This window comes from Salvelinus fontinalis, chromosome 24, assembly GCF_029448725.1.
Source record: "Salvelinus fontinalis isolate EN_2023a chromosome 24, ASM2944872v1, whole genome shotgun sequence".
Taxonomy (NCBI): domain Eukaryota; kingdom Metazoa; phylum Chordata; class Actinopteri; order Salmoniformes; family Salmonidae; genus Salvelinus; species Salvelinus fontinalis.
Window position 1 is genome coordinate 45,744,455 of NC_074688.1, and position 12,100 is coordinate 45,756,554.

General features: G+C 45.5%; 1 protein-coding gene across 8 annotated transcripts in view; it reads right to left on the reverse strand.

The window, feature by feature from the left end:
* mtus2b (microtubule associated tumor suppressor candidate 2b) overlaps window positions 1–12,100 on the reverse strand; it is a 161,160-nt gene that overhangs the window by 73,106 nt on the left and 75,954 nt on the right. For 7 of the 8 annotated variants that reach the window (XM_055880799.1, XM_055880798.1, XM_055880797.1 and 4 more), the window contains one exon: window positions 7,075–7,209. The exons of the other annotated variant lie outside the window; for it this stretch is intronic. In XM_055880799.1, coding sequence (XP_055736774.1) covers window positions 7,075–7,209 — 135 coding nt within the window. The remainder of the gene's footprint in view (window positions 1–7,074; window positions 7,210–12,100) is intronic. 8 annotated transcript variants of the gene reach the window in all.

The following is a 12,100-nucleotide window of genomic DNA, read 5'->3' on the forward strand; positions in this document are numbered from 1 at the left end:
TCTGTAGCGGACTGGTAGAGCTGTGAATAACCTAGACGTGGGTTTAAAAAGTGTTTGTTTTCTTTCCGATACTTTCGAGCGTTCGATTGAGCCACATGGGCGGGGTTTGTACTTTTCTGGGCTATGCCATTGGTTCTATTGCGTCGGGAAGGCTTGATCATGTGTGAATGAAAAAAGACCCAGGTGAGTGTGTGTGTGTGTGTGTGTGTGTGTGTGTGTGTGTGTGTGTGTGTGTGTGTGTGTGTGTGTGTGTGTGTGTGTGTGTCTGTGTGTGTCTGTGTGTGTCTGTGTGTGTGTGTGTGTGTGTGTGTGTGTGTCTGTGTGTGTGTGTGTGTGTGTGTGTGTGTGTGTGTGTGTGTGTGTGTGTGTGTGTGAGTGTGTGTGTGTGTGTGTGTGTGTGTCTGTGTGTCTGCCACTGCTGCTTCTCACATACCCAGCATTCCTAGCATAGCTATGCTGCTACATTAGAGACACTCACAGAGTGATAGCAATGTGGTGCCTGAACTTATTGCACGTTTTGAACATGGGAATGACACGTTAAGATCCTGGAGCAACACCATGATGCAGAGAGAAGCTTCTTTCATGGGATTATATCTGGTCAGCTGTAAGAGCAGACATGGGGATGACAATGGTCATGTGGTCAGAGAGACAGACAGAGACACCCAGAGAGAACAAGAGACAGAGAGAAACACACACACAGAGAGAGAGAGACATCCAGAGAGAACAAGAGACAGAGAGAAACACACACACCGAGAGAGAGAGAGACACCCAGAGAGAACAAGAGACAGAGAGAAAAACAGAGAGACAGAGAGAGAGAGGAGAGAGAGGAGAGAGAGAGAGAATAGAGAGAGAGAGAGAGAGGAGAGAGAGAGAGGAGAGAGAGAGAATAGAGAGAGAGAGAGAGAGGAGAGAGAGAGAGAATAGAGAGAGAGGGAGAGAGAGAGAGAGAGAGCGAGAGAGATAGAGAGGAGAGAGAGAGAGAATAGAGAGAGAGAGAGACAGAGACACCCAGAGAAAACAAGAGACAGAGAGAAACAGAGAGAGAGAGAGAGAGAGAGAGAGGGAGAGGGGGGAGAGAGAGAGAGAGCGGGAGAGAGGCATAGAACTAGAGAGAGAGAGCATGTGTGTGTGTCTGGTCTGTGTCAGTGCGCCACGAGGTTTGACAATTGTTCTGGACTAGTGAGGGACAAATGGTAATGTTAACACCACCTAGACACTGAGGCATACAGACATACAGAGTCATGTTAACACCACCTAGACACTGAGACATACAGAGTCATGTTAACACCACCTAGACACTGAGACATACAGAGTCATGTTAACACCACCTAGACACTGAGACGTACAGAGTCATGTTAACACCACCTAGACACTGAGACATACAGACTACAGAGTCATGTTAACACCACCTAGACACTGAGACATACAGAGTCATGTTAACACCACCTAGACACTGAGACGTACAGACGTACAGAGTCATGTTAACACCACCTAGACACTGAGACGTACAGACTACAGAGTCATGTTAACACCACCTAGACACTGAGACATAAAGACTACAGAGTCATGTTAACACCACCTAGACACTGAGACATACAGAGTCATGTTAACACCACCTAGACACTGAGACATACAGAGTCATGTTAACACCACCTAGACACTGAGACATACAGAGTCATGTTAACACAACCTAGACACTGAGACATACAGAGTCATGTTAACACCACCTAGACACTGAGACGTACAGAGTCATGTTAACACCACCTAGACACTGAGACATACAGACTACAGAGTCATGTTAACACCACCTAGACACTGAGACATACAGAGTCATGTTAACACCACCTAGACACTGAGACGTACAGAGTCATGTTAACACCACCTAGACACTGAGACATACAGAGTCATGTTAACACCACCTAGACACTGAGACGTACAGACGTACAGAGTCATGTTAACACCACCTAGACACTGAGACGTACAGACTACAGAGTCATGTTAACACCACCTAGACACTGAGACATAAAGACTACAGAGTCATGTTAACACCACCTAGACACTGAGACATACAGAGTCATGTTAACACCACCTAGACACTGAGACATACAGAGTCATGTTAACACCACCTAGACACTGAGACGTACAGACGTACAGAGTCATGTTAACACCACCTAGACACTGAGACGTACAGACTACAGAGTCATGTTAACACCACCTAGACACTGAGACATAAAGACTACAGAGTCATGTTAACACCACCTAGACACTGAGACATACAGAGTCATGTTAACACCACCTAGACACTGAGACATACAGACATACAGAGTCATGTTAACACCACCTAGACACTGAGACATACAGAGTCATGTTAACACCACCTAGACACTGAGACATACAGAGTCATGTTAACACCACCTAGACACTGAGACGTACAGACTACAGAGTCATGTTAACACCACCTAGACACTGAGACATACAGACTACAGAGTCATGTTAACACCACCTAGACACTGAGACATACAGAGTCATGTTAACACCACCTAGACACTGAGACGTACAGAGTCATGTTAACACCACCTAGACACTGAGACATACAGAGTCATGTTAACACCACCTAGACACTGAGACATACAGAGTCATGTTAACACCACCTAGACACTGAGACATACAGAGTCATGTTAACACCACCTAGACACTGAGACGTACAGAGTCATGTTAACACCACCTAGACACTGAGACATACAGAGTCATGTTAACACCACCTAGACACTGAGACGTACAGAGTCATGTTAACACCACCTAGACACTGAGACATACAGACTACAGAGTCATGTTAACACCACCTAGACACTGAGACATACAGAGTCATGTTAACACCACCTAGACACTGAGACGTACAGAGTCATGTTAACACCACCTAGACACTGAGACTACAGAGTCATGTTAACACCACCTAGACACTGAGACATACAGAGTCATGTTAACACCACCTAGACACTGAGACTACAGAGTCATGTTAACACCACCTAGACACTGAGACATACAGAGTCATGTTAACACCACCTAGACACTGAGACATGCAGAGTCATGTTAACACCACCTAGACACTGAGACGTACAGACATGCAGAGTCATGTTAACACCACCTAGACACTGAGACTACAGAGTCATGTTAACACCACCTAGACACTGAGACTACAGAGTCATGTTAACACCACCTAGACACTGAGACATACAGAGTCATGTTAACACCACCTAGACACTGAGACATACAGAGTCATGTTAACACCACCTAGACACTGAGACATACAGAGTCATGTTAACACCACCTAGACACTGAGACATACAGAGTCATGTTAACACCACCTAGACACTGAGACATACAGAGTCATGTTAACACCACCTAGACACTGAGACGTACAGACATGCAGAGTCATGTTAACACCACCTAGACACTGAGACGTACAGAGTCATGTTAACACCACCTAGACACTGAGACATACAGAGTCATGTTAACACCACCTAGACACTGAGACATACAGAGTCATGTTAACACCACCTAGACACTGAGACATACAGAGTCATGTTAACACCACCTAGACACTGAGACGTACAGACATGCAGAGTCATGTTAACACCACCTAGACACTGAGACATACAGACTACAGAGTCATGTTAACACCACCTAGACACTGAGACATACAGAGTCATGTTAACACCACCTAGACACTGAGACATGCAGAGTCATGTTAACACCACCTAGACACTGAGACGTACAGACATGCAGAGTCATGTTAACACCACCTAGACACTGAGACATACAGAGTCATGTTAACACCACCTAGACACTGAGACATACAGACATGCAGAGTCATGTTAACACCACCTAGACACTGAGACATACAGACTACAGAGTCATGTTAACACCACCTAGACACTGAGACATACAGACTACAGAGTCATGTTAACACCACCTAGACACTGAGACGTACAGAGTCATGTTAACACCACCTAGACACTGAGACGTACAGAGTCCTGTTAACACCACCTAGACACTGAGACTACAGAGTCATGTTAACACCACCTAGACACTGAGACATACAGAGTCATGTTAACACCACCTAGACACTGAGACATACAGAGTCATGTTAACACCACCTAGACACTGAGACATACAGACTACAGAGTCATGTTAACACCACCTAGACACTGAGACATACAGAGTCATGTTAACACCACCTAGACACTGAGACGTACAGACATACAGAGTCATGTTAACACCACCTAGACACTGAGACATACAGAGTCATGTTAACACCACCTAGACACTGAGACATACAGAGTCATGTTAACACCACCTAGACACTGAGACATACAGACTACAGAGTCATGTTAACACCACCTAGACACTGAGACATACAGAGTCATGTTAACACCACCTAGACACTGAGACGTACAGAGTCATGTTAACACCACCTAGACACTGAGACGTACAGAGTCATGTTAACACCACCTAGACACTGAGACGTACAGAGTCATGTTAACACCACCTAGACACTGAGACGTACAGAGTCATGTTAACACCACCTAGACACTGAGACGTACAGAGTCATGTTAACACCACCTAGACACTGAGACTACAGAGTCATGTTAACACCACCTAGACACTGAGACATACAGACTACAGAGTCATGTTAACACCACCTAGACACTGAGACATACAGAGTACAGAGTCATGTTAACACCACCTAGACACTGAGACTACAGAGTCATGTTAACACCACCTAGACACTGAGACTACAGAGTCATGTTAACACCACCTAGACACTGAGACGTACAGAGTCATGTTAACACCACCTAGACACTGAGACATACAGAGTCATGTTAACACCACCTAGACACTGAGACGTACAGAGTCATGTTAACACCACCTAGACACTGAGACATACAGAGTCATGTTAACACCACCTAGACACTGAGACATACAGAGTCATGTTAACACCACCTAGACACTGAGACATACAGACTACAGAGTCATGTTAACACCACCTAGACACTGAGACATACAGAGTCATGTTAACACCACCTAGACACTGAGACTACAGAGTCATGTTAACACCACCTAGACACTGAGACTACAGAGTCATGTTAACACCACCTAGACACTGAGACATACAGAGTCATGTTAACACCACCTAGACACTGAGACGTACAGAGTCCTGTTAACACCACCTAGACACTGAGACTACAGAGTCATGTTAACACCACCTAGACACTGAGACATACAGAGTCATGTTAACACCACCTAGACACTGAGACATACAGAGTCATGTTAACACCACCTAGACACTGAGACGTACAGAGTCATGTTAACACCACCTAGACACTGAGACATACAGAGTCATGTTAACACCACCTAGACACTGAGACATACAGACTACAGAGTCATGTTAACACCACCTAGACACTGAGACATACAGACATACAGAGTCATGTTAACACCACCTAGACACTGAGACGTACAGAGTCATGTTAACACCACCTAGACACTGAGACATACAGAGTCATGTTAACACCACCTAGACACTGAGACATACAGAGTCATGTTAACACCACCTAGACACTGAGACATACAGAGTCATGTTAACACCACCTAGACACTGAGACGTACAGACATACAGAGTCATGTTAACACCACCTAGACACTGAGACATACAGACTACAGAGTCATGTTAACACCACCTAGACACTGAGACATACAGAGTCATGTTAACACCACCTAGACACTGAGACATACAGAGTCATGTTAACACCACCTAGACACTGAGACGTACAGAGTCATGTTAACACCACCTAGACACTGAGACATACAGACTACAGAGTCATGTTAACACCACCTAGACACTGAGACGTACAGACTACAGAGTCATGTTAACACCACCTAGACACTGAGACATACAGAGTCATGTTAACACCACCTAGACACTGAGACATACAGAGTCATGTTAACACCACCTAGACACTGAGACACACAGAGTCATGTTAACACCACCTAGACACTGAGACACACAGAGTCATGTTAACACCACCTAGACACTGAGACGTACAGAGTCATGTTAACACCACCTAGACACTGAGACGTACAGACATCAGAGTCATGTTAACACCACCTAGACACTGAGACGTACAGACTACAGAGTCATGTTAACACCACCTAGACACTGAGACGTACAGAGTCATGTTAACACCACCTAGACACTGAGACATACAGAGTCATGTTAACACCACCTAGACACTGAGACGTACAGACATACAGAGTCATGTTAACACCACCTAGACACTGAGACGTACAGACTACAGAGTCATGTTAACACCACCTAGACACTGAGACGTACAGAGTCATGTTAACACCACCTAGACACTGAGACGTACAGAGTCATGTTAACACCACCTAGACACTGAGACATACAGAGTCATGTTAACACCACCTAGACACTGAGACATACAGACATACAGAGTCATGTTAACACCACCTAGACACTGAGACATACAGACATACAGAGTCATGTTAACACCACCTAGACACTGAGACATACAGACATACAGAGTCATGTTAACACCACCTAGACACTGAGACATACAGAGTCATGTTAACACCACCTAGACACTGAGACATACAGAGTCATGTTAACACCACCTAGACACTGAGACATACAGAGTCATGTTAACACCACCTAGACACTGAGACATACAGACATACAGAGTCATGTTAACACCACCTAGACACTGAGACATACAGACTACAGAGTCATGTTAACACCACCTAGACACTGAGACATACAGAGTCATGTTAACACCACCTAGACACTGAGACATACAGACTACAGAGTCATGTTAACACCCACTGGCCCCTGACCCACAACACATCTCACCATCAGAGAGGACTAAACTATGGAGTCTGGCATCACAATACTAGGACACAAATAGTGGGTTAAACCAGACTCCACTAAGGAGAGATGAGTGTTGAACCAAACTGGCTGAGGGGGGGAATACCCACGGGATGGGTGGAGCTTACCCGTGGGAGAGACCCGGGCCGGGGGCAGCACGGAGCGGCGGTTGAGGGCAGGGGCGTTGGGGGGCTGGGGGCTGCTGTGGCTGGGGGGTACAGGGGACAGGGGAAGGGGGGTGTCATCGCTACCACTGCTGGGACCTAGAGAGGGGACAGACGGAGGGAAACAATGGGTTAGGTTAGGGTTAGGGTTACGTTAGGGTTAGGTTAAGCTCAATACAATAAAACACCTATTTACTGTATACAATACACTCTTAGGAAAAAGGGTTGTTTGGCTGTCTCCATAGGATAACCCTTTTTGGTTCCAGGTAGAACCCTTTTTGGTTCCAGGTAGAACCCTTTTTGGTTCCAGGTAGAACCCTTGTTGGTTCCAGGTAGAACCCTTGTTGGTTCCAGGTAGAACCCTTTTTGGTTCCCGATAGAATGTGGGAAAGGGAGGTGTGTCTTCTACATTTAACCCAACCCCTCTGAATCAGAGAGGTGTGTCTTCCTCATTTAACCCCTCTGAATCAGAGAGGTGTGTCTTCCTCATTTAACCCAACCCCTCTGAATCAGAGAAATGTGTCTTCCTCATTTAACCCCTCTGAATCAGAGAGGTGTGTCTTCCTCATTTAACCCCTCTGAATCAGAGAGATGTGTCTTCCTCATTTAACCCCTCTGAATCAGAGAAATGTGTCTTCCTCATTTAACCCCTCTGAATCAGAGAGGTGTGTCTTCCTCATTTAACCCAACCCCTCTGAATCAGAGAGGTGTGTCTTCCTCATTTAACCCCTCTGAATCAGAGAGATGTGGCTTCCTGCATTTAACCCAACCCTTCTGAATCAGAGAAATGTGTCTTCCTCATTTAACCCCTCTGAATCAGAGAGGTGTGTCTTCTACATTTAACCCTTCTGAATCAGAGAGGTGTGTCTTCCTCATTTAACCCCTCTGAATCAGAGAGGTGTGTCTTCCTCATTTAACCCCTCTGAATCAGAGAGGTGTGTCTTCCTCATTTAACCCCTCTGAATCAGAGAGGTGTGTCTTCTACATTTAACCCCTCTGAATCAGAGAGGTGTGTCTTCCTCATTTAACCCCTCTGAATCAGAGAGGTGTGTCTTCCTCATTTAACCCCTCTGAATCAGAGAGGTGTGTCTTCCTCATTTAACCCCTCTGAATCAGAGAGGTGTGTCTTCCTCATTTAACCCAACCCCTCTGAATCAGAGAGGTGTGTCTTCCTCATTTAACCCCTCTGAATCAGAGAGGTGTGTCTTCCTCATTTAACCCAACCCCTCTGAATCAGAGAGGTGTGTCTTCCTCATTTAACCCAACCCCTCTGAATCAGAGAGGTGTGTCTTCCTCATTTAACCCAACCCCTCTGAATCAGAGAGGTGTGTCTTCCTCATTTAACCCAACCCCTCTGAATCAGAGAGGTGTGTCTTCCTCATTTAACCCAACCCCTCTGAATCAGAGAGGTGTGTCTTCCTCATTTAACCCCTCTGAATCAGAGAGGTGTGTCTTCCTCATTTAACCCAACCCCTCTGAATCAGAGAGATGTGTCTTCCTCATTTAACCCCTCTGAATCAGAGAGGTGTGTCTTCCTCATTTAACCCCTCTGAATCAGAGAGATGTGGCTTCCTCATTTAACCCCTCTGAATCAGAGAGATGTGGCTTCCTCATTTAACCCCTCTGAATCAGAGAGATGTGTCTTCCTCATTTAACCCAACCCCTCTGAATCAGAGAGGTGTGTCTTCCTCATTTAACCCAACCCCTCTGAATCAGAGAGGTGTGTCTTCCTCATTTAACCCCTCTGAATCAGAGAGGTGTGTCTTCCTCATTCAACCCCTCTGAATCAGAGAGGTGTGTCTTCCTCATTTAACCCAACCCCTCTGAATCAGAGAGGTGTGTCTTCCTCATTTAACCCAACCCCTCTGAATCAGAGAGGTGTGTCTTCCTCATTTAACCCAACCCCTCTGAATCAGAGAGGTGTGTCTTCCTCATTTAACCCAACCCCTCTGAATCAGAGAGGTGTGTCTTCCTCATTCAACCCCTCTGAATCAGAGAGGTGTGTCTTCCTCATTTAACCCAACCCCTCTGAATCAGAGAGGTGTGTCTTCCTCATTTAACCCAGCCCCTCTGAATCAGAGAGGTGTGTCTTCCTCATTTAACCCAACCCCTCTGAATCAGAGAGGTGTGTCTTCCTCATTTAACCCCTCTGAATCCGAGAGGTGTGTCTTCCTCATTTAACCCAGCCCCTCTGAATCAGAGAGGTGTGTCTTCCTCATTTAACCCAACCCCTCTGAATCAGAGAGGTGTGTCTTCCTCATTTAACCCAACCCGTCTAGCCCCATACAGGACAATCATCAGCTTCCATAAGCCATGTCTGACTAGCTGGCAGGAAGCAGCAAGTATTCAGCTTTACCTCCTGAGTCGAAGCCGATCAATATCGTCAACACAGCAGAATAAGGTCTTTAATTCTCAGAGGAGAGTTGGATTGGAGCCAGATAGCACTAATACAATCACTACTGGCACATCAGAACAAACAAAGAGACTTGTTTTACTGGGTTTTACATGCTAGAAGTCAGAGCCGTAAAATCAGGACTGAGAAGAGAAGTATTCAAAATGCGGAAAAAATAGGAAGTTGAAACGGAACAAACATTTGAAGCACATTTAAGGGACAACAACATAACTAAGATGTGACAGGGAGGAGGTAAAGGGAAGAAAAGGACATTCCTAGATGACAGAAGAGCTCGTCTGATAGGTTGACCTCAGATTAACGTCTCATCTCTCTCTCTCTCTCTCTCTCTCTCTCTCTCCATTTTCGTCCGTGAGTTATGTTCTTCTTCTAAGCTCTCTGTCTTTTTTAAAAGCAGAGTTGGCGCGGCTGGCTTAGTCGTGTAAGAAGAAGTCAAGCCATTTAATTCATGTTGAATTAAAATATGAATAATAAAAAAATATATAATGAATAGTTATTTTGTGAGACATAAGGCAGTGTAATGTACATCCTCATGTCTAAGTGAAACCCACAGACCAACAGCAAGAGAGAGATGACTGTAGGCTGGAGTAAAGTCAGTGTTCCAAATGGTTCACTATTAGCTATTTAGTGCACTACTTTTGACCGAAACCATATAGGCCCTATATAGTGAATAGGGTGCCATTTGGGACACAACTCTGGTGTATTTCCTGGGAGATTTAAAGGTACGGTACCACAGCAGGAGCAGTTATTTTCCCCCCAGGCAGCCAATAGACACATAGATAATGAAGCAAGCATCTGATTGGCTAGGGGTAGACGAAGGGAGCTGGCATCCCATTGGTGGATCACTAAATCAATGCTTGTTTCTACCTGCTGACGGTGTCTTGGAGCTATAGCTGTCTGTGTGTGTGTGTGTGTGTGTGTGTGTGTGTGTGTGTGTGTGTGTGTGTGTGTGTGTGTGTGTGTGTGTGTGTGTGTGTGTGTGTGTGTGTGTGTGTGTGTGTGTGTGAGCGTGTGTGTGTGTGTGTGTGTGTGTGTGTGTGTGTGTGTGAGCGTGTGTGTATCCACCCCCTGCTGTTTGCGTTTCCCAGCTACAGAAAGTCCCTGTTCTACCGTGGCCTGGATATCCAGTACACTGTATGACTCTAGAGTGTGTGTGTGTGTGTGTGTGTGTGTGTGTGTGTGTGTGTGTGTGTGTGTGTGTGTGTGTGTGTGTGTGTGTGTGTGTGAGCGTGTGTGTGTGTGTGTGTGTGTGTGTGTGTGTGTGTGTGTGTGTGTGTGTGTGTGTGAGCGTGTGTGTGTGTGTGTGTGTGTATCCACCCCCTGCTGTTTGCGTTTCCCAGCTACAGAAAGTCCCTGTTCTACCGTGGCCTGGATATCCAGTACACTGTATGACTCTAGAGTGTGTGTGTGTGTGTGTGTGTGTGTGTGTGTGTGTGTGTGTGTGTGTGTGTGTGTGTGTGTGTGTGTGTGTGTGTGCCAAAGGCAGCTTGTTAAGACGGTCAGCAACAGACAGCAGTAAACTAACATGCCAGCTGGGCAGAACAGAGGGGAGACAAAGAGAGGTTCCATTCCCAAATGGCACCCTATTCTCTACAGGGCCCTGGTTAAAAGTAGTGCTCTACATAGGGAATAGGCTGCCATAGGGCCCTGGTTAAAAGTAGTGCACTACATAGGGAATAGGGTGCCATAGGGCCCTGGTTAAAAGTAGTGCACTACATAGGGAATAGGGTGCAAATTGGGACATACCAGGACTACACAAGAAGGTCCCTGGGCTAGCTGTCATGTCCAGGCTGATGAACGGGACATGATGCCACCAGGCAAGCTGTTCATTATAGTCAACTCTGAGAGTGAGAGAAAAAAGGGTGAGATAGTGAGAGTGAAAGAGAACGGGTGAGAGAGAACGGGTAAGAGAGTGAGAGTGAAAGAGAACGGGTGAGAGAGAACGGGTAAGATAGTGAGAGTGAAAGAGAACAGGTGAGTCATTGAGAGTGAGAGAGAGAGTGAGAAGAGTATTCCTAGTCAGCAGTGCTGTGTGAAGGTGAAGCATGGAGAATATTACAGTAACTCAGTGCTAACCTAGCAGAGGTATCTGGGGGATATTACAGTAACTCAGTGCTAACCTAGCAGAGGTATCTGGGTGATATTACAAGCATTTCAATACACTCGCATTAACATCTGCTAACCATGTGTATGTGACAAATAACAGTTTGATTTGATTAGACGATTACAGTCAACCAAGCATAGATGCTACACACTACACATGCTGTATTACAATGTCTGATTGTAAAACAACCACTGAATATGGTATGTAACTGAAACACACTGTAGGTAACAACATTAAGCCTCCACACAGACACACGGAACTGTTTCATAATGCTCTATGACCGCCTACGTAGTTGCTATGAATGGTAATAAGCACATGTAACACTTCATAAGAAGCATCTTCCAAGAAAAGTTTAAACCGAAACATCAATTAAATTGACGGTTGAATCTCTTCTACAACCGTCTGAAGTTCAGCACCACGAGACAACAGCGCCAACGGGAAGACGACAGCGCCAACGGGATGACGACAGCGCCAAC